This window comes from Phaseolus vulgaris, chromosome 5, assembly GCF_000499845.2.
Source record: "Phaseolus vulgaris cultivar G19833 chromosome 5, P. vulgaris v2.0, whole genome shotgun sequence".
Taxonomy (NCBI): domain Eukaryota; kingdom Viridiplantae; phylum Streptophyta; class Magnoliopsida; order Fabales; family Fabaceae; genus Phaseolus; species Phaseolus vulgaris.
This window is the reverse complement of record NC_023755.2, coordinates 19,110,718-19,134,075: the sequence shown is the minus strand read 5'-3', so window position 1 is coordinate 19,134,075 and position 23,358 is coordinate 19,110,718. Positions and strand designations below refer to the sequence as shown.

At 30.1% G+C, this 23,358-nt stretch overlaps 2 protein-coding genes across 8 annotated transcripts; one reads left to right on the top strand and one right to left on the bottom strand.

Moving 5' to 3' along the window:
* The first annotated feature begins 1,365 nt into the window (after positions 1 to 1,365).
* LOC137835248 (probable leucine-rich repeat receptor-like serine/threonine-protein kinase At3g14840) lies at positions 1,366 to 14,436 on the top strand. Of its 2 annotated transcripts, none has more exons than XM_068643657.1 (24): positions 1,366 to 1,495; positions 1,593 to 1,740; positions 5,539 to 5,610; positions 5,711 to 5,779; positions 6,026 to 6,097; positions 6,172 to 6,243; positions 6,839 to 6,910; positions 7,012 to 7,083; positions 7,189 to 7,257; positions 7,615 to 7,686; positions 7,815 to 7,886; positions 8,438 to 8,512; positions 8,801 to 8,866; positions 9,998 to 10,063; positions 10,150 to 10,182; positions 10,297 to 10,340; positions 10,677 to 11,065; positions 11,378 to 11,585; positions 11,673 to 11,906; positions 12,220 to 12,338; positions 12,434 to 12,644; positions 12,745 to 12,982; positions 13,320 to 13,470; positions 13,826 to 14,436. In XM_068643657.1, exons 1-24 carry the CDS (start codon positions 1,381 to 1,383, stop codon positions 14,195 to 14,197), a joined length of 3,111 nt encoding a protein of 1,036 aa, XP_068499758.1. In that variant the 5' UTR covers positions 1,366 to 1,380; the 3' UTR covers positions 14,198 to 14,436. The 2 variants fall into 2 exon arrangements, with proteins under 2 accessions (XP_068499758.1, XP_068499756.1); XM_068643655.1 differs by having other exon boundaries at positions 1,387 to 1,495; positions 11,664 to 11,906.
* A 1,044-nt stretch (positions 14,437 to 15,480) lies between these two features.
* On the bottom strand, positions 15,481 to 18,953 carry LOC137835250 (protein TIC 20-IV, chloroplastic-like). Of its 6 annotated transcripts, none has more exons than XM_068643660.1 (4): positions 18,839 to 18,953; positions 17,542 to 17,644; positions 16,541 to 16,617; positions 15,481 to 16,257 (listed from the first exon to the last, which is right to left on the bottom strand). In XM_068643660.1, the coding sequence occupies exons 2-4, from the start codon at positions 17,616 to 17,618 to the stop codon at positions 15,599 to 15,601; spliced, it is 813 nt and encodes a 270-aa protein (XP_068499761.1). In that variant the 5' UTR covers positions 17,619 to 17,644; positions 18,839 to 18,953; the 3' UTR covers positions 15,481 to 15,598. The 6 variants fall into 6 exon arrangements, with proteins under 6 accessions (XP_068499761.1, XP_068499766.1, XP_068499762.1 ...); XM_068643665.1 differs by having other exon boundaries at positions 15,481 to 16,203; XM_068643661.1 differs by having other exon boundaries at positions 18,871 to 18,947.
* Between the last annotated feature and the right edge of the window lie 4,405 nt (positions 18,954 to 23,358).

Sequence of the window (23,358 nt, the reverse complement as noted above, 5' to 3'; positions counted from 1 at the left end):
ACTAAAACTCAAACATTTTTGGATTAGTACTTTTCAATACACCACTAAGATTTTTTTATTCATATTAATAATTGTTTTTTGTTTAAATGATTAAGAATACTTATGTTCTTGTTACATAGTATTACTTCCTGCTCGATTATTTTAGTTAGTTTTTTTTTTTTACTAAATCAATGTGATTATTTTTTAATAAATGTGAATTAGATTTTTTCGATGATTGATTCATGACTTTTTTTGTCAATGTCTAGAGTGATTATTTTGTTTTATCAATCGTACAATTTTTTTGTCTATATTATTAGATTTTCTAAAATTAAATGAGAAAAATTTCAGACAATATTTAGGATTAATTTTTACCAATGTCAATTGGAAATCTTTTGTACTAATGTGAATTGAAAAATCAACAAAAAGAATTAATCAACAATATTGTAAAATTAACCTATGTCAAACTAATTAACTAAAAACAATTTTGATCGACGTCAATAGAGAAAAACTTTGTCAATTAGTTGAAAAAATATTGTCAAACTTTAACCAAAAAATAGCATCAATAAATATCCATTAAAAAGTATTATCAATATTAATATTTTTAAATTATCAAGAATAATTTGATATTTAAATAATTTTTAACATTTAATATAATTGAAATACTTTATTAAAAAAGAAAATAAAATTCAATTTAAATAGATTTAAGCAAGCTAAATATTTGAAAATTAATAATTTAAAAGGGGATCAATCCAAATTAAGTTTATTTAAATGTATAAAAAATTTGTTACCTAAACACAAAGTTAATTTTCCTCGTGTCGTACCTCTTTTCCTATTTTTTTTTAAAACACAAAATTAATTTATTTAATACTCTGTTTTCAACTTTATACAATTATAAATTAATTTTTTTTAATATTACTTAGTATTGAAGAGAATATAAGAGTGAACAGTGCTATCATTAGATGGAAAAAGAGATGTAACACAAATTTTATAATAATCCAATATCAAAGATAAAAATGGATATATGTTAGGATCGTGATACCTGACACTGTCTACCGTAAAAACACACTCCTAATAAACAAATAAATTAATATTTTATTTATTTTTAATTTAAAATATTATAATATTTTATTTATTTTTAATTTAAAATATTATAATATTTTTGGTAATATGTAATAGCAACTTTTATTATAGTGGGTGTTGAATTTAGGCCCGTGTTAACAAAAGTTTTTCCTATATGTTAAACACTTTGCTGGAATAAGAGTGACAAGATTGACTGAGTCTGTTTGGTGATCCTTAATTGACACGTTGCTGAGACTTTAAAGTCTTCCCTGGACCCTTCTTCACTTCACGCCTTCCTCCTTTAATGTCCGATTTCTCATTATTCTTCTCTTCACTTTCTCCATGCCAATGCCAACCACCATGAACACCATCATTTCCTCACATTTCTTCCTCCTTTCACTCCTTCCAATTTGCTTCTCATGCCTTGCTTTTGGACTCACACTGCCAGAGTATGAAGGTAGGACATAATGCAAATATATATCTCTTCAAACAAAACAAAATTTGTTTAAGTGATCACATTGGTTATAGAACTTCAATTTGTGTGTTTATTTCAGTGTCAGTGCTGAAAGATATAGCTAAAACACTTGGAAAGAAGGATTGGGACTTCCATGTAGATCCATGCAGCTGGACCCAATCAAATGACAGTATGGTTTTTTGCAATTGCAAAATAACCAATGACAGCTTCTGCCATGTAGAGAAAATGTATGTCCCTTTCTCTTCACTGTCTTTAATTTTTAGAGTTTATCACACCTTGTTTATTGCTCTTTAGCTTCTCATTCTTACCAGTTTTCAATCCCAAGTTAGTTAGCATCTCATCACATCTGAAATATTACGGAAGAGTTTTTTTGTTTTTCAAGGACATTAGAATTTATGCTTTCCAAACACATTTTAGTAGATTAACATATGAATGTGTGTATAAATTATTTTGTACTGATGTGAATTTTTAAACATATATTCACTTTCTCTCTTTTTAGTTTTTTAAACAGTTGATGTGACACGGTGTTAACATATTTAATTTTTTTATTTTAATTTATTGACTTAGTATTAGTCAATAGTTTTTAGGCTCTTTATATAGTTTGACATATCAATTTTTAGTACTTATTGAGTGTTTGAACTATTGATATAGTTCAACATACAAATTTACAACTTATACAAATTGACAACATTCATTTATGTTTTTCTATAATGTACAATAGTCTTTCATATTTCTTATATAAATAATTGTTCAATGTATGAGGTTAATTTCGAGATGCTCAAGGCGTAAGCTAACTATAGATGCTAAATGCATGGAGTCAAATTAAAAATGCTTAAGGTACAAGACAAAGATAAATATCCTTAAATTGTAGACCTGAGTTAGAGACGTTTAAGGCACGAAGAAAAAGTAAACATACTTTCATATTTAAATAAAGAATTTCTCAAGAAACAAGGTCGAGTAGGAATGTTCAAGACATGCAATTAAACTAAACATACTTTCATACTTTAATAATTAATTATCTAAGGACAAGGTCAAGGTAAACATTCTCAACTTGTGCAGTCAACTTAAACATACTTTTGTAGTTGTTCATAGAAAATTGCTTAATGCACAAAAGTGAGCTAGAGATGTTTAAGATTTAATGCTTAGCTGGTGATGCTTAAGGTTTAAGTTTTAACTAGCAATGCTTAAGGTGTGATGTTGAACAAGGGACGCTAAATGATAGAAGTCAAGCTAAGCATTTTTAATGATCAACAAACAAAGGTCAAACATTCAATAATAGTAAGTTGAAAAGTTGTTAGACATAAGTTGACTTTGACAAAGTGGTGTACTAGTCTTGCATTTTTTCTTCTAAATAGAGAAGATAAAAACACAAGACAAATACATTTTGGAATATACAAAAATGAATTATTTTAACTTTTTTTAAACTCAAGTTGTGATTAAGCATGTAAATATGAAAGTTAGTTAACTATATTTTATCATGTGTATGAATATAGGTTTTGTATTTCATCATGTATAGGCATTTTTGTGAGACAAATATAAACACCAACATATGAAATAATATAAATATCTTCCATACATAAAGTTTAATAAGGAGGAGATTCATGACTTGAATAGTCATTTGTTTACCAAACTTTGTTAGTTTTGTCTTTGATAACTCTTTTTTATGGTAAGTGTATCGAGTCAGAAGTAATAATTTATCCCTAAGGACAAATATCAAAGCCACAAGAAATAGTTATTTAAAAATCCAAATTGTAGCATTCACTAATTATAAGAATATGTACAATAACTCGATTTGAAAGATATTGACATAAGTTTGCGTGAAAATTAAATTAAAACAAAATAAATTAGTAAAATAATTCAATTAAGAAAATTGGGAATGTGGTTAATCGTTCTCATTGTCTGTAGTTTTAAACAAATAACATTCCGTTTTGATTGACATTGAGACACACATAAAAATCATTCATATCGATTCCTCGCATACAAAATTATTAAGAGAATCTCTTAAATATCGATTTCTCACATATTTATGAAAAATTAATCATTACGAACAAATGTTATAAAGCTGTTAACATTTCAAATCTATTCCTAACATTCAAATATGTTAAGCATTATCATTTAGGTCAGATGCTTAGAAGTATTTTCCAGTCAAATATAAGGATCAAAATCATGAATAGTTTCAAGCTTTTTGAATAAAATGATAATATCAATCATCAATCAATAACTAAATATTATAGATAAATATAATGTTAATACATAAAAGTTTGAATAGATTACTCTCAATCTCAAAGGAAAGACTTAGTCATTCATGGTGGCTAGCTATTATAAGCATGGACAAGAAGAAAAGAAGATCTAGAGCGTTTTTCCTTAAAGATTGTCTCCTTTATTGTTAAATATTTTTTCAACGTAGTCCCAATGTTTTGAAGATCTCAATTTGATCTCAATTTTATTTAAAATGAGCCACTATGGTCCATTTTTTAAAATTCGTATTAATAGTTGAGAGAGTGATAATTTGGCACAATAAGCATTCACTCTCATTTCCTATCTTTGCCTCTTTCTTTTATGTATGTTGTGAAGTTTCCTAAAGGAAAAGAGTGATATTCCTTTGGAAGATATTTGTAACCTTATTCAGATGGGCCTTGAGATATTTCATGTGTCCTATAACAAATTTTATGCTCAGGTGCTACTGCATTTTTTCTTGGATTAGACACGAAGTTATTTTTTTGTCTAGTTTGTCTTGAATGAATGTGTTATTTTTTATTTATTAGGTTAGACAGAGAAATTTAGTAGTTAGACTACTCAACAAATTTAGGAAAAAGATTACACTAATTGTTGAATGGAGGTCTTTATATGATATACTAATTAGAACACATTTTACTATGTGAGTTTTATATTAATACTCTCATCCCGAATCTCTTTTGCCTCTTCCTTTCTGCCTTCCCCAGTCTCTTCCCTGCCAATGCTGTCCTCACTGCCTTCTTTTGCCTCTGTGGCCTTTGGTCCTTATACATCATCTCTCTTCCTATGTTGTCTGTTTTGTTTTCCAACGATTGTCACCACCTTTTTGGTCCCTATATTCTCAATATGGTATTCCTGATTCACGTCATCTTCACTGTCTCTCTACCACATTTGATGCTTATTGTGCTACATTGTCACTCTCTCAATATTATCTTAAATCGATAAGAGACCACATTGACTCATTTTAAATAAAATTGGAATCAAATGGATGCACTATATAAAAATAATGTCCAAATATAAGGATAAAGAACCTATTCAACATTTTTTTAGTTTTGGTATATATATATATATATATTAAAAGCATACTTAATCATGTAAATATTTTCAAAATCTTTAATTAATTAATTACTTCATTATATCTAATAATTGGAACTTAAATTTTAAATATTAATAATTTAGATTAAAATATTATTTTATATTTACATATTTCAAATAATATAGTAAAAATCTTATCTCTTAAATTTTTTTTTATTTTAATTTTTAATTTAAAAAAAGACCAACGGGTCAGTCCACCTTTTGTCTAATCCGCTTGATTGACGCAGTTGATTGGCTGGCTCTGTTTGTCACTTAAAAAAAATTGAAAATAGGATTTTGATGTGAAAATGACTGACATGAGTACTTTTTTATTCTCTTTTTCGACTACAATTATTATTTCAGTTTGAACAAAAGCAAGAATAGCAATAGATATTTCTCATTGATTGGTTCAAATAGAATCGGGTTTTATTATATAAATTTTCATACTTATATGAATAGTAAAAATAACATTGCTGTAGAGATTTCATTAAAATTATTTGATCAAATTCTTTAACATATATTTATCATATTATAACTAATTAATATTTTCCGTGAATGGCATATTATAAAAGAAAAGAAAAAGACATTTGCATGCACAAATTATTATTTTGGGATGTCTTTTGTTCCACTGTCTGTAGTTAGATGTTTTAAATACTCTGTTTTTTTTATCATACTCATATGCATACTTCTAACTATTGCTATACTTTTGGTGACAGAGCTCTGAAATCACAGAGTCTTCAAGGCATTCTCCCCCCACAACTGAACAAATTACCTTATCTCCAAGAAATGTATTTAATACTCTGAAGAAGAGGGTGAAGTAGTGTGTGCTAATGTTTCACTGTGAATCTGATTAATTGCTTTCTTCTTCTTTTTCTGACTTTGTTGCAGTGAACTCAGTCGTAACTACCTTTGTGGTTCAATTCCTAGAGAATGGGGCTCCTCCAACCTTCAAAAAATGTGTGCTTCTCTTTCCACTTATGAAAGATCTCATTATGTCTTTAGCATATGATTGTAACATGAGGGTATTGTTTTATATGGTATCTTGTGTTGTGTAGCATGTGTGTGAGAAAGACTATATTATTTAGCACTACACCCTTAAAGTTTTGTCTCAAACATTATATCTCTTTGTTGAAATTCACGTGAGTTTCATTTTTTAGTTACTTTATTTCATGTTACATGAATCTAATTTTTGTTTTCCTTTAGTTCTCTTCTTGGAAACAGACTAACTGGTCCAATCCCAAGTGAGCTGGGAAACCTCACCAATCTTACACGCTTGTGAGGTTCTACTTTCCTCATTGATTGAGATTCTGTGTATAATATTTCAATCTAACATAATTTCAAATGCACAGGATCCTTGAGTTCAATCAATTATCAGGAAATCTTCCTTCAGAGCTTGGAAATCTTGTCCACATTGAAAAACTGTAAGCCCTTCATTTTAGTTCTCTTTGCTATTAAGAAACAATGATGTTTTATTATATTTGTTGGAGATCCATATTGAGATAAGAACATTTCATGATATTTTATAATATATAAGTGCGTGCAAACTTCATCTTATAAGAGGGTTTTGTAAGGTTGAGTTAGGCTTAAAGTTCACTTTTTAATATGATATCAGAGTACTAGTGACGGTTTGTTGGGCTTATGATCATCCATTATTGGACTATTATCGGACTGCTATCAGACCATTCATTAACATCTCTCACACACGAGTTGACAGTTTCGGCGTGAGGGGTGTGTTAGAGATTCCGTGTCAACTAGAGATTAGGATATTTCATATCTTATAAACCAGTTTTGTAGATTGAGTTAAACTTAAAATTCACTTCTTAATAGTATTCAATTTTCGTGTTTAGTCTTCAGCAATCAAGATTATGTCAGGACAATGAAAGTGGATTTTTTTCCTCTAATGTTGACATATTGTTGTTTGATATAAAAAAGTGTTTGACCCGAGTTTTGTATATAGTAGTTGTTAAGTTCATGATAATGAAAAATGTCAATGATGATGATTTATTGTTACTGCAGGCATCTAAGCTCCAATAACTTCACTGGTCAATTGCCTGCAAATCTTTCGAGTCTTACTGCAATGAAACAATTGTATGGTTCTTATTTAAATTTCTGTGGTTACTTCGAATTATACTATAAATTTTGGTTCGGAACTGACAGTAACTTTGCATGATTGTTCTCACATGAGGCAGCCGAATTAGTGACAACCAGTTATCTGGCAACATACCTGATTGGCTTCAGAATTTGACAAGTCTTGGTCAACTGTACAAACCATTTTCTTTTTTTCTCTTTTGTTTTTGTTATTGAAGTTTGATTTTATTTCAAATTCTGATCCTTAACTACGATCAAAACGTGTTCTTATTTTGAAGACATATGCAAGGGAGTGGTTTGAGTGGACCAATTCCACCTGGAATTTCAGATCTAAACTTAACAGACTTGTAAGCATGAACTTCTTATATAAAGGTTTAATAGTTGTTCTTGCTTTAAGTTTTATAGTCTCTATTTAAGAAAATTATGGGTGAAGTTTTTACACACGCATAAAATTTTGTTTTTTGGCCTCTACTGCTAACACCAGGAAACATTTTCTGGTGGTTTAAAATCTACATGAGTGTGTTTTGACACTACTAAATTACCATAAAAGACTATTCAGAAATTAAAACTTATTTCTCATATAAACTTTAAAGAAAGATGATTAGAGGGACTAAATAAATAGTTTAATCTTTCATTTGTAAGAAGGCCTCAACCTAAATTTCTCTATAACTGTAGCTTTCTCATCCTTTAAATATGAAATGCAGGAGGATTAGTGACTTGAATGGACCTGATTCTACTTTTCCACCACTTGAAAATATGAAAAGTCTGGATACTTTGTGAGTGAATTACTATAACACTATAATTGTTTTATTCTAATTTTTTCTTTGGAGTCAATGACTAAATCTAAAGAATGAGATATTGATAATTTGTTATTGCAGAATTCATATGTTTGATTGTTTAACAGGATTTTAAGGAGTTGCAATATCAATGACACATTTCCTCAGTATCTTGCAGACCTGTCGATTTTGAAGGTTTTGTAAGTGCTAATTCACTTTTCTTCCAATGATATCTTGATTTTCTCTTTTTTTTTTTTAAGTTCATCTAAGATCCTTACAATTTGAAAAGTCTAAACCAACCAACAAGATCCTTGGTTTTGTTTGGAGTTAACTTCTCTACAAATATTTTCTGGAAGAGAAAAAAAAAGGATATTAGTTTCTTTTACTTTAAAATTAATTTATTTATGAGTAAAAGTCAGATTTTGAAAAAGTTGATCAAATCTTTTTTTTTTCAAATTAGCTTATGCATAAACTAATTTTCAGTGGAGGACTGATTTTAATTTAAATTATTATTTTTCTCTCAAATGAGTGCTTATTGATTCCCCAAAACAGATCCAACAAATGTTTTTGTTTCAGGTCTTTTGCATGTTGAACAATGTCAAATTGCATGGTTCTGGGCATTTTATACTATTCTCTCTGATGGATATAACATAGCATGCTTCTTGTGGTCCTCCCATGTAGAAAATACATATTTTGATGTTTATTCTCTGTACTTTTTTTGACATATTTTGGGATAAAATTTCTATTTCAGAGACCTAAGCTATAACAAATTATATGGACCAGTGCCAAGAAACCTTCAACAATTAATAGCATCAGCAGCCAATATGTAAGAATTTTTAACATTTCCAATTAATTGTAGTCCGAAACAGGAATAGATACTATTTTGGTTGTTGAATAAAGTAAGACAATATTTAGATATTGTACTTTAGCTGCTTACTTTGAAGAAGCCACTTTCTTTCTATAAATAATGAAATGATCATTAGGTTTCAGATATTAGACCCTCATTTTGCCTATTTATCATATCTTTATGTCTCTTTGTAGAACAAATTTAGGGATGATGTGCTCTGAGCATATTATTTTAGTTCAGGTATTGATAACAAAAAATTTGCTTTAGATATTTAGCAGGAAACTTCTTCACTGGACCGGTGCCTGAGTGGACAGTGGACAATAACAGAAGTTTGTAAGTCCTATTTTGAACATTACTCATATAACCCTTTGAATAATTAAAGATATTTGTGGTTGTAGAACTTCTACAGTAACTTATTTTCTTTTTCTCAAAGCCAAGTTCCAAGACTTCATTTTTATTTTTTTTACTTAAAACTGTAAAGTTACTATTTCTATTTTGTCTAGTAACATATAAGAAAATTATTAAATAAATAAAAATTATTAAATAATAATTAATTTTAAAAATAAAAAATAATTAATTATTATATTAAGTAAGCTATATACTATTTTAAAAATTAAAAAATTAATGATTTTTAAAGTAATTTTTATTATTAATAAAAATTTATAAAACAATTTTTAAATTGATATTGAACATTAACTACCATGGTTATTAATTATTCTAAATTTTAAATTAATAATTAATGTATAATTAAAATTAATTTAAAATCTAAAATAATTAGTAGCTAATATTAAATATCAATTTAAAAATTATTTTATAATTTTTTATTAATAATAAAAGTTATTTTAGATAGTAATAAATTTTTTAAAATAGTATCTAACTTAATCCTATAATGATTAATTTTTATTTTTATTTTTCTAAACTAATTGTTATTTAATGATTTTTTTAGTATACAGTAATTTAGTTTGTAAATAATTTTTTCTAAAATGAGAAAGATGTAGTAGAGTATCCTTTTATATTAAATAAAATAATATTTTAGATGTCCATATAAACAGTTAATAAGGATAATCAAATAAGTTATGCTCAGGAATTTAGTTTCACAATCACCACTTCTACCATCTGAGTTTCCATATCTCCAATTATTTATTAGCTTAACCAATATTTTAAAACATCATTATTATCGTAGTTAATCATTTCTCATTTCATCATCAAATGTTAGTGGAATGTTTCTTGTAACATTATTTCCAAAAAATAATTAGTATTTTTACTTAGTTAGCAAAAAAAAACTTATGTATCACTCTTGTAAATCATTTTGACTTTTTTGGTCAAACATTCAAGGTGTAAATTTTCCTTTGGAAAGCAAAGAAAAAGAAGTATTTTATGTCAAAAATAATTTATATGGCCTAATGAAATTGTTTGATCTTCTAAGTTTCTGAAGATTTATATGGCCCTGTTCACATTATGCAGAGATCTTTCATATAACAACTTTAGTGTTGGAAACCAAGAGCCAAAGACATGCAACCAGCAAAATGTGTATGAAAAATTATATCCATGTGATCTTTTATCTTCTGTCAGTCATGAAGTTATCTGGGCGTTAACTGAGTCTTTCTATGTCATAGGAACTTGTTTGCAAGCTTCTCAAGGAATAACTTGTGAGTTTTATATCTCATATGCTAACTCTTATAACATGTAGATATGGACTCTGACTTTTTTTTTTCTCTTGTGTAATTTATGTTGTAATTTTTATCCACTTTGTGTTCCCTCAGAGGACCAGTGTCTTGTGACAGCAGCAATAGAACCTGTACTAAAAGTAAGTTAACGAAATATGTAACTTCTGTAAACTGAATGGTCTCACTAATATTGTAATTCTCTTTTGCCAACGTCTGCAACAACGTGAGTTATCTTTCTTGTCTGGATCCCTTAAATTCTACTTGATTCCTTACCTCCTTCACCATCAACAACAGAAAAGAAAAATGGCAGCTATAAAGTTAATGTTACGTGCATGTCCAGGGAAAGCAGAGAAAGAAAAGATAAAAATACAGTGATGAAATATTATAATTTGAATGAATTTCCTTCCTTTACCATTTCTTTTTGTGCTTGACTTTTGTAATGGTTTTGAATATTGACCCTTTGCTTCTTGTTCCAGAAGTTACATCTCTACACATAAATTGTGGTGGAAACCAGACTACTATTGGAGGTATAACATATGATGAAGATCTATATCCTGCTGGACCAGCAGTATATAAACAAACTGGAAAGAATTGGGCGTTGAGCAACACGGGTCACTTCATGGACAATGATAGTATTCCTCAAGGACAGTTTCTACCCTATACCACAGAAAATGAAACTAGACTTTACATGACTAATGCTGAGTTATATAAGAATGCACGTGTTTCTCCTATGTCATTGACTTATTATGGATTTTGCTTAGCAAATGGAGTCTACACAGTAAAGCTTCACTTTGCTGAGATAATGTTCACTGATGATAACACATACAGCGACTTAGGGAGGCGTGTATTTGATGTATACATTCAGGTACAACATTTTAACCATATAGTCACTACTTTGGTTAGGATCATCATCTAAAAACTATAAGTTTAGAGTAGTTATACAAGAGCTCTTACAATTAGTTTATGCATAAGTTAATTTTAACTTGTAGTGAAATTCATTTCATTCGTTTTTCTTCTTTTCTCTCTCTCTTAATAGTCTTGATGGAGATGTTTATTAAAACAGAAGAATCTTAGTGCAATCAGTTCATTGACTTCATAAGTAGAATCAGTTGCGACAATAATTTTGAATAGAATTCATTACCAAATGTCATTTAGGCTTCTATTTGAAACATTATAGGGAGAGCGAGTGTTGAAAGATTTTAACATTGCAAATGAAGCACAAGGAGTTAGAAAGGAACTCATAAAAGAATTTGTTGCTCATGTGAGTGGTAATGACCTGGAGATCCGCTTCTACTGGGCAGGCAAAGGGACAACATATATCCCATATAAATCAGTAAATGGTCCTCTTATATCTGCCCTTTCTGTTACATATGGTGGGTTGTCATGTAAGTGTTATTTTTTATATGGTCACCTTCATTGTATTATCAGCTTCATGTGCCTCTATCTATCCAATAATCAAACAGATTCTACAGGTGGAACCAAAACAAAAGAAGACTCAACAGGAGGCCATTCTGTAGGACTTATTGTTGTAATTGCAGTTGCATTGGTGATTGTTGTCATCTTGATTACTGTTGGCGTACTTCGTTGGAGGGGTTTCATTAATTGTTGTTATCTTGATACTTGTTGGCATTCTGTGGTGGAGGGGCTAAGGTCTAAGCCAAAATTCGGACGTCATTTTGGTGGAAATGAACATTTATTAATGAAAGGTAATCGCAAGTAACCACATTTGCTATCATGATTTCCATTCTCCAATCATTCACCTGAAACATTTGAGAATCATCAAGCACCACATTGATTTTTTATTCATGAGATTTAACCATTCATTCTAGTAGCTTATCTTGCTAATTCTACATAATAAAAATAAAGGACTATGAATGGACAATCTAATCAAAACAATGATATGCATATGTTTCCTCCTTTTCTGAGCAATGGTGGTGGAATCACGTCTTTTCTTCCAAAGGCTTAATGACACAAAACTTCACAGGAATATATACATTTTTTTTTTTCTTATATTTGCAGGTCTCGGGGATATAGAACTGCTAACTGGTGTATTTACCTTGCATCAAATCAAAGTTGCAACAAATAACTTTGATATTTCTAATAAGATTGGAGAAGGAGGCTTCGGTCCTGTTTATAAGGTATCCCAATTATATAATTTTTATGTGTAATCTAAATGTATTTAGGGATATTAATGACTAAATCTGTGTTTTGAAATTCCACAAAAATGATGCAGGGCATTCTGCGAAACAGCAAACCGATAGCAGTTAAACAACTTTCATCTAACTCAGACCAAGGAACCCGTGAGTTTATAAATGAGATAGGCATGATCTCTGCTCTGCAACACCCTAATCTTGTTAAACTTTATGGTTGCTGTGCTGAGGGTGATCAATTGTTGTTAGTGTATGAATATATGGAAAACAATAGCCTTGCACATGCTTTATTTGGTAAGTCATTGCACTAATTTACTCTTGTTTGGCTCTTTCAATCTTTAAAAAGTATACACGGCTAAATGACTTGCTGTCTAATTTTTGTCACTCGCAAAAGACTCAGAAGATAGCCATTTAAAATTGAATTGGCCAACAAGAAAAAATATTTGTCTTGGCATTGCTAGAGGTTTGGCTTTCCTGCATGAAGAATCAAGACTGAAAGTTGTTCACAGAGACTTAAAGACCTCTAATGTGTTGCTTGATGAAGACCTAAACCCCAAGATATCTGATTTTGGTTTGGCCAGACTTCGTGTAGGGGACAATACACACATAAGCACCAGAATTGCGGGGACTTGGTGAGTTACTATATTATATTTTTTGAGAAAAATAGGATATAAACTATTAGTATAAAGTGGTTTTACACTGCCATTCAATCATCAATCACCATGACAAGTTTGTTGACTTTGAAGATCATTACATTAAAACTTAGTATGATCTCTAATTGGTTAACAGTGTAAAAAACTTTACACTGATACTGTATGTTCATTAAACTCAATTTTTTTATCTAGATATTTTTCAAAGGTGATTGTACACTGACAAGCCTTATCAAATCCAATATAGAAAGGTTTTTGACATAAAAGTCAGACTGTTATTTAACATTAGGTTGCTTGAATTTTTATAATAATTGTGCAGGGGATATATGGCTCCTGAGTATGCAATGCATGGTTATCTAACTGAAAAAGCAGATGTTTTTAGTTTTGGAGTTGTTATCTCGGAAATTGTAAGTGGAAAGAGAAACACTATTCGACAGTCAAAGGGGGAAGCTTTCTATCTTCTGGATTGGGTAACTTCTTTTGTCAACATTCTCCATTGTTGATATCTTTCTGAGAATATTCATAACAAATATTACTTTTCTGTGGTATGTTAATCTATGATTCAATTTTCATCTTGTGCAACTCTAGAAGAAAAATATTGCATGCATTTCACCTTTCTATGATTTTCCAAAAATTAGTAACTTTAAGTAATTCAAATGACACCATTGTAATCTTTTTTGAAATTCTAGATGCAGTCAAAGTGGCCAATATCCTGTGATAAAGAATCTTCATCCTTAAGACTGTTACATACTTGTTACACAGCCATATGTTTTGTTTCAACTATGCAAGACTCTGAAATCAAAACGTTTTTCTGTTTTTCTTCAGGCACGTTTGTTGAATGAGAGAGGTAACATAATGGAGCTAGTTGATCCAAAGTTGAATTTAGATGTCAATGAAGATGAGGTAAGATTGATTGTCAAAGTGGCTCTCCTTTGCACCCATGTCACTTCAAGCTACAGGCCCTGTATGTCTTTAGTGCTAAGCATGCTTGAAGGCAGAACAATGGTCTCAGAGTTTGATTCACATTGTAGTGAAGTAATGGATGAGATGAAGCTGGAGGTAATGAGAGAGTTTTACAGTCAAATGGATGAAAATAAAACAAGTGACACTCGAAGTTTGAGCTTAACAAAAGGTGTTCCATGGACTGATTCTTCTTCAACGGCTACAGACCTTAATTTGGTTCAGCTTGATCCTTAAAACAAACTGAGAGTCTTTATGAATTGCATCCATTTGCGTGATTTCCTATGAGTTGTTGGTTATATCATAGTTCAATCACAAATAATTTAAGATATGGTAAAACCAACATTACTAGTTAGAAGACACTAGATTGTGTGCAGGACTAAAGAAAAAGGACACAATCTTTGCTGACAAATCCTCATGCAATTTTGAAGTGATGTATGATTTGTTGTATTATAGATATTGCTGTGTTTCATGAATTATTCGTTTGTTGTATTATAGATATTGTTGTGTTTCATGATAGGTTTAACTATTCGTTTGTTTTTTTATAGTTAAACAAAATTTAATTTTTAATTCTTATATTTATAAACTATATCTTCTAACTTTATATATCTTCTTTTTAATCTCATTTAGTATCTACAAATTTATATGATAGAAAAATAGTATGTATAAAGATTAAAAAAGTAAGATGATTAGAATGAATAAACTTTAGTATCTTGTAATATTTTTTTGAACGTTATCTTAATCTAGTTTTTATATTTGAAGTGCTTTCACCTTTTTAGTATTTGTAAATTTCCTCCTTTGCTTTTTTACATAACATGATCTTTTATTCTTCATAATTTATATTTTTACAAATGTTATCCAATCACGGTTTACGTTATTTATTATATTATTTTAACATTATACCTTAAAATATTTTAATTTGTATACTAATCAATATGATAAAAATATGCATTCACTAAAGTTTGTATGTTAATTAAAATTCTTAATATATTATCAAATCAATAGTAAAATACATAATGAGAAAAACATACATACAACAAATTAAATATTGCAAGTTAAAATTAATTACAATTATAACATAATAAATATGTTCATCGAAGTAAATTTAATAAATATGAAAGTATCATACAAACATATTCCTATTTGCAATTTTACAATCTTTCCCGAGCACTAATAATACAATGCGATGACTTCACAGTTTTTAACTAATTTTTCAACTTTCAACGTTTTTATTTTCATTTTCAGCTTACTTTTCAATGAGGTACAAAATAAATGTTGCATTTCAACTACTTACATGATATTTTCATATACTCTAACATTGTGCAAAATATTTTTCATTTAATTTTGGTAAAAAAAATCATTTTTAACAGGTAATTTGAAGTCAAAGGGTCCTAGAACCCTAGTAAAATCTAGAAGCCAGAGTCAATAAAGCCCAAACATCAAACATCAGATAAATACCAGCCTTTCAAGTTTAATATACGCGAGAAAAGCTGAGAAAAAGAAGAGAAGCAACTAGAATCTTAAAAAAATAAACATTATCATTTACTTCCCTATTCAAGGCAACAATAAAAACAACTGCAACCGTTGGTTAAACTACAAAACTACCACTAAATTACATTTGCTCTTGATCACAACATCCTAAAAAGGCCGTTGTAATCCTCCTAAACCAAATAGAGAATGAATGAAAGCTGATTCACTGACCAAAGGGATGCTCACAAATGTTCCCAGAAGCGCACATCGTATGCACTTCATCATTATAAAAATAAATGCCAATGCCACACCTGCCCAGTAATATGACCCCAATGTTCCCCCTGGGAAGTGTATAAGTGGCATGAAGTTGCTTGAAATATACACTATCTGCAGAGCAAGTTCAAGTAGCATTCCCGTCATTACATGGAATCTGAATATAAGGGGCAAGTCCCTGTTTTTTACCACTCCTACAATAGCCAGATAGCAGTATAACATAGGAAACCAGATTGGTAATCGGTTGACACCTCCTGGGATATAGAAAATCAAACTCTGAAAGAATGGAAATTTTTGAATGATAGGTTCTAGATAAAACCCAGTTGCAGACATCTGCAATGCTATTAGATAGGGAATACAGGATAAAGCCCTCCACCACCATTCTGGCTTCTCAGCATTGGCTGGGATTCGGAAACCAGACGTATGATATATAAATGCTTGTCCACAGAACTTAGAATTGCATCTTTGAGGCATAGGAGGTCTGAGTGAGAGGCGAGCTTCTTTATCAGAAAATAGAGGAGATGAAACAGTAGTGAGTTGGATAGCTGAGTTACCTGATAAAAAAAAATTGGGGATTAAGAAAGAATCCGTCAATACCAATTGAAAAAAGTATATAGCGTCTCTTTGTACAAATGTCTCGGCATTAAGGAAAAGGTTGTGACGAGATTAGCTACATCAGCATACAAGTCTCAAATATGCCATCATTTCATTATTCTTATAGCAAATATTTTGCAAAGATCTATTATTTTATTACAAACAAATTAATGAACTTTTACATATTAAAATTAGATAGAAAATTAAAAAAAAAAAATATTTGGAAGCAAGATGCTAACTTACGAAGAGCATTGCCTACAAAAGCTGTCATGGTATGATTCTTTGTCCTGTTGCCTCTTTCTAGAATCGACTCTTTGTTCCTAGTTTAAAACCAATAACAAAGGTGAGTTTCAAATGTAAATAGACAAGCAAGAGGGACCATGATATTAGAAAACCAACTCATCAGTTTTGAACCATGAGACAAACAAGTATACATTGACAAAAGTCACTCTAACATGAACATTTACTATACAAAAAAAGCTTAACAATGTGTCTTGATTTTCAAATTCCTTGCTATTATAAGGTCCTTTCTGATATAAGGTAACTAGGATTAAGCTAAAGAAAGAGTGCACTATGAAATTCATAATTTAAACTAAATTAGCCCAAAATCTAACCAATGAAACCCTACTCTCAACAACATAATAGAATCATTCTGCTTCTTATCAAATTACAAAGAACAGAAATGGATCCATGCTTATGATCTACCCAAAATGGCTAAGGGGACATAAACAATTACAGGCAGTGAGAGATCTCACAACTCAAGGATTAATAAGCATGATTTCCAAATTTAATGTCGTGAAATTTAAATCAACCGTTGTTAGAAGACCTATTTCCAACAACCCTTAATATTTTTGACAATAAAAAGAATGTTCTATCAAAAACTGAAGAAGATTGGTCAATCACCAAATTCAATTCCATTGTTTGTCTATTACATGAAAAGCACTAGTGTTTCATCACTCAGTACAAAGATAATATATACATAGATAACATATAGGTCTGCTTAAACCACGGAATTACAAACATGGGTATCCTCAGAATACAAATTATACAACATCTGCAAAACATGACGAGGAAATGTTCCACTTGCTTAAATTCACTGTGGATGTAATGGATTTATAAGCTAAGAGCAATAATAATCATAAATTAATAATGATGATGAATGTATTTATAAATATACAACAGCACCATGTGTATCAGAAGCGAAAAAAATCAAGTAGTGAACTGTAATTGGCGAGATACTATACCTTCCAAAACCAAGACATGCAGGAGAGGGAGGAAGACGGAGAAGAGAAGAGTAGGTTAATGCCAATTGAGGTGCCATCTTCTCTCTTCTTTGTCACAGGATCACTATCAGATGAAGGGAACAAAGTTATAGACATGACATGCATAGATGCTTGCAACATGATAAAAACACTAAAAGATTAACAGCTACATTTCTCAATTTAATACGTGTGAATTATATTCCAGACACCAAATACTTTTTAGGAACATATCCCAAATTAAATATGGCCTTTATAATGCATCAATAAAGTATTTTTACACAGCTTCGATCATGAACTGTATGTATGACCCCAAAATGCAGAAGCACTAAAGAAAAACAGAAGTTAAACCAAACAAAAACAAAAACAACAGAAAAGAACCACCTCTCTAATGAAAAAAAAATCTAATCATCAACCAAGATTCAAAAAAGGCACAGAGAAAGATGTCACAACAAATTAAATCAAACCCCGAAAAACATCAGAAGGATAGAATACCCTCTGATTAACTTTAAAAATTTCATTGATAAAAACCACTGATTGGAGGCTTGGCTGCAAGGGTTTGATGACAATCAATACGACAAAGAGAGAGAATCAATAATGTAGGGACATACACTTCTCGGCATTGGTTTTGCGGGAGCTGTATGCAAAATTAAACCCCTGAAAATTTTCTACCCCTACCCCCATATTTTAAGAGACAGTCAAAATTTATTATATTTGTCCATTCCAGAAATTAAATTTGCAGAGAAATCATAGCACGCACATGATAAATCATTTGGTTTCTTTTCAACTACCATCCACGCAATAATTTAAACTGGGCATCTTAATCATCGCTTACCACTACAACACAAAACTATCAAATTGAAATTTAAAAAGTAATAATATCAGAAATTGCAGAACCAGAGGAAGCAATTTACATTCAACTTTTGTCATCACCCCATTCAAAAACCTCGGCAAGGTGGAAACTTTATGCACGCATAGTATTGCACTTAACATGTAATAACATTTCTGAACCTTACCTAGCGGAATAAGGCTTAGCAATAAAATAACAGAAAATGATCGTGATTGGGAACAGTTCACAATCACATATATCAATACACCAGAATCAAACACTAAAAAGAGAAAAGTAAAAAACCCTAACAACATAACACAAAATTTTCCAACACTCATTCGAAATTTCTTATATCTGCAAAAAGGATAAGCACTCTCGCGAAATAAAATTCAGTAAAAATAACTAAAACAACAAAACAAAATCCTGAAAACCCCAAATTGAAGAGAAAATTACCAGAGAGAGAGAGAGAGAAAAAGAACGAGCACCTTATTGTATTTACTTTTGTTCTAGACTTATCGTTAACGCGTTATTAACAATGTGCTAATAGCTAATATATTTTGATACTTTCCATATATATTATTCATCCTCAATTTTTTATTTGGGTTTAGACTTTCATGTATTTTCAGCATAAATTAATTTTCAAACTAATTATTAGAAAAAAAAATTAAGAATCCTATCATGATATTCTCTTTATAAAAATCTCGGTAAAATATAAACTCTCTTCGTTAAAAATTACAAATTGTGATTTTACTTCTTATTTAATAAATGTCTCGGTTTAGAAATTATTTCAAACAACTCTCAACTAATGATAAAAAATTAGTGTTGTTAGCACTCATCTTCTATAATCAATAAGAAGTTTTAAATCTAACTGAATTAAGTTATATGAACTTTCTCTTTTCCATCTTTAAATATTGATAAAAAAAAATGTTTATATTTAAAATTATTTACTTATTATTAAACAAAAAGACTAGATGCTCTAATAACTCGATTAGATGCTCATTGAAGTTCCTTAGCAAAATCATTTGTATAACTTTTGTTGTTTATCTTGCATTGCTTTCATTCTTCACTTTCAATCTCTTTAGTAAGTTTTTCAAATCTATTATTTGATACTTGAATTAGTTAAGTTTGGATATTTCAATATCTTTACATCTGATGGTAGAGGCCTCAATTTAGGACAAATCACTAGAGCTATGACAAGGAGGATACGAGAAGATTGAGACTCTGCTACTGATGGTAGAGACACTCTCTTATATATGTTTGAAGGTGTCATAACCTAATGTAAATTCTAGAGTAGGATTTAAATTTTCTTTGTTAAAAGTACAGTAGGATTTTGACTTGTATTTTGGCATTTAATAGATCAAGGTTAGGGTTAGGTTTCTAAAACCTACCTAAGGTATACTTGTGCTTAATTGCATTCCACATTAAACTCTATGTCAATCATTAGACCTAATAATTAGGTCACATGTTGCACACCTTGATCATGTTTGTCTTGTGACTTGATTTAGGTGCCTAATTCAAAACATTTTTCATTTGAATTTTCCCACTTTTTTTGCTTGTAACTTGGTTGGCCCTCTAACCTATAAATTGGGGGTGCTTGGCTCATGTTTTATTAGATGAAATATATGAGAGTTATGTTGTCAAATTGAAAGCCTAAGCACTTTCTTGTCTAGCCTCTCTAGGATAAACACATTTGGTTTCTTCTCTCGTATTCTCCAAGTGATTTGGCTGAACCAAATCACTATTCCCAGACCTCACGACAACTCCAAGGAATCCATGGCTTCAATGGAGCTCCCCTTGACACATTCCTCCCATTAGCTTCCACAAACTCTCACCAATCTCCAAGGAAAATCAAACCAGATGAAGAGGATGCTATCAACATTTTCATCTTTTTGGTGCTAGAAGCTCAAAATAGAAAGCTTAGGTTTACAATATTTGAATTTATTTTTTGCTTCAAATTTATTTAAGAAACTAATTTGAAAGTATTTGCAATATAGGTTAGTAAAAACAAATCAAAACATAATAAAAAAAATCTTTTCGTTTCAGATAATACGTGATATTAAAAACAAAGTATTTGGGATTTTCAATTTTTCAAATTGTTTCTGTTTAGAAAAGATATTCACAATATATTAAAAAATATTTTCAAGAATTAATTTAAACAAATATGTTTAGGAAAAGAAAAATTTTAGATACATATGAAAAAATGGTCAAATAAAGTATTTTTTTCTAACAGATTGAAATATTTTCATTTTTGGATATAATATCTTTTTTTATTGAATTCTTGTCTAGCAAATATATGATTTCAGATTCCATTTAACTTTTATAACAGAAAAAACATGTTACTTGTTGAACACATTCATTAGACCGCCTAACATGAAAAAACCTGTAGACACTTAAACGGTTTACTGTATTCTAAACCACTATTATATCATTTAAATTATAGATTGTATATCATTCAAATCACAAATAAGACATTCAGTTTGAATCATGTTATGCAATTAACAAGTTTTATCAAACCATCTATCATGACACACATGCTATAGACACTCAAAGAGTCTATTGTGTACTGCAATTATACAAAACGTTGTTAGAACCTTCAAAATACAAATACACCATTTAGGTTGTTTTTTGTTATCATCAAAACATAAACTCCTCATATGATCTTCTTGTCATCAGACTTTTTAGTGGGTCAATGATCGTCTAGTGTCTCAATAGATTGTCTATATAGTCTTAGATCATCCAAGGTCTCAACAAATTCAATGCATGTTACGTGAACTAGATTTAACTTTCTATTAGTTTTTTTATAATCAAAACATAAGAACATAAACACCACATATGATATTTTGGTCATCATATTCATATGGTTCATAGACCGTGTAGTTGGCAAGAGATTGTATAGGGGCTTATTAAATTTTCTAAGCAAACAATCCAGATCGTCCAAATCTCAACAGACTTTATTAATCATCTACCAAATGCCACATCAAACATTCACATCGCATAAATAACTACGAAATATTTTTGGAAGACTACAATCAAGTTTGGACTTAGATACTATCAATTGTCAATACGTAGTATGTCTATAAATCTACCTTACTCAATATAGATCTCATCTAGCAACCCTAAATAACCTTTAACGATAAAAATGATTTATACAAATCCAATTGAATATTAGTGTCCCTCACCCTCAATTTAACATATGAAACCTCCATTTCCTCTTGATCACATGGTACTCAATGTATCATTAGAGTTTGGATATCTTGTCAAATCTCCTAACTTAATACTAGCACAACGTCTCAATAATAATGATACACATACAATCACTAGTGCAGAAATGTAAAATAAATGCGGCAATTTTACATTTACAAATGCGGCTATAGAACCGCATTTGATCAGCACACATTCGTAAATCAGAGAGATACAAATGCGGTTATTTTAAATAACCGTCGCATTTGTATATTCTTCTGAATGAGGGGTGAGGGTTTAGGGGTTTAAGATTTACGAATGCGGCTCTGGTAATAGCCGCATTTGTAAATCTTATTTTTTGGTTTTCAAATGCGGCTTTGGTAAATAACCGCATTTGTAAATAGTGTTTTTTTTTAAGTGCAATTTGTATTGTCCCTAAACCATATAAATTAACCTGTATAATGATCAAACCCAGCCAGACAAATACAGAAATATAGATATAAATTGAGATCATCAAAGTGTACATTTACAAGTAATCAAATTACATATAATAAAACCATTATTGATTACCTATTCTAGAGTTATAAAAATTTATGAAATATGTGGACCAAGATTCTCTAACATATGAAATGCCTTCCGAATTCATTGGTGTTTCTTCTGTGAATAACTGCATTGCAAAATATAGTTGACATAAATTAGTTTTTAGATATATATATGTTCAAGAATTATAAAAATGATTTAACATATAGTACCTCTTTCCAACCAATTTTAACACATAGTCTTATAATGGTAATCATCCATTGCATAATGTAATAGCCACACTCATAGCTTCCTGGTTGTTTATTACACTATAATTCAATAAAAAGTAATATGTTAGTATATTGATAAACAATGATAATAGAGAAAGAAAAAAATTACAAACCTTTATTTTTATCCAGTTCAAATTATTTGAACTGGATCGACCTTTTAGGATGTTATATCCACGCCATGTGTATGAGAAGAAGGCAAACGGGAATGTGGGAACAATGCAAACGCGAACTGGAACAAAGCAGCAACAGTGAAAAGGAAAGGCGGTGAAGAGAAACTGTTTAAACCGTGGTGCGTTCCAAATATTTAGGGTAAAAAAACATTTACAAATGCGGTTTTAAGGGAAAACCGCATTTGTAAATCAAGCGTGTTTAGTTACAAATGCGGTGATTGGTAAGGCCGCATTTGTAAATCAAAGCGCATTGATTTACAAATGCGGTCTTACCAATAACTGCATTTGTAAATAAACATAATTTCAAAAATGTCACCGCGTTTTTTACGAATACGTTTAAACGCAAATCCGCACTTAATAAGAAGTATTCTTTTAATCTTTTTGCACTAGTGAATCACCAACACACTTAGTGACTCAAGTAACATCTTTAAATATTTTTATTTTCTTGTATATCCATATACATAACACTTATCAACTCCAAAACATGTGAGTTATACACTAAACACTTATCAACTCCAAAACATTAAAATCAAAGGTTGATTTAGATGATGGAACATCATATTTTCAACTAACAAAACTCTCGTTTTAGAGGAAGATCGAGTGTATATACACTCTATAAATTATAAAGAAAAAAAAAACCTCTATTGTGTTGAGTTGCATCACCGTGAACACTTGTTGAGTTGCAGTGAAGAAAACCATGTTGAGTTGCATGCTTACAACATAGTGAGCAAAAGTTTTAGAAGCAGGAACCTAGTGAGTGCAAGTTTGAGAAGCACTTTCTAGAGGAGAAAGAACAATAACAGAAGGTAAGGAA

What these genes read in the sequence shown, in the direction of transcription:
- LOC137835248 (XM_068643655.1), top strand. Translation starts at nt 1,387, where the DNA reads ATGCCAACCACCATGAACACCATCATTTCCTCACATTTCTTCCTCCTT. An exon ending in ATAGCATCAGCAGCCAATAT is followed by an intron (nt 8,513 to 8,800) that starts GTAAGAATTTTT and finishes AATTTGCTTTAG; the next exon opens with ATATTTAGCAGGAAACTTCT. An exon ending in AGCTTCTCAAGGAATAACTT is followed by an intron (nt 10,183 to 10,296) that starts GTGAGTTTTATA and finishes GTGTTCCCTCAG; the next exon opens with AGGACCAGTGTCTTGTGACA.
- LOC137835250 (XM_068643660.1), bottom strand. Translation starts at nt 17,618, where the DNA reads ATGGCACCTCAATTGGCATTAACCTACTCTTCTCTTCTCCGTCTTCCT. An exon ending in GCATGTCTTGGTTTTGGAAG is followed by an intron (nt 16,618 to 17,541) that starts GTATAGTATCTC and finishes GTTTTAAACTAG; the next exon opens with GAACAAAGAGTCGATTCTAG. An exon ending in TTTTGTAGGCAATGCTCTTC is followed by an intron (nt 16,258 to 16,540) that starts GTAAGTTAGCAT and finishes TTTTTTTATCAG; the next exon opens with GTAACTCAGCTATCCAACTC.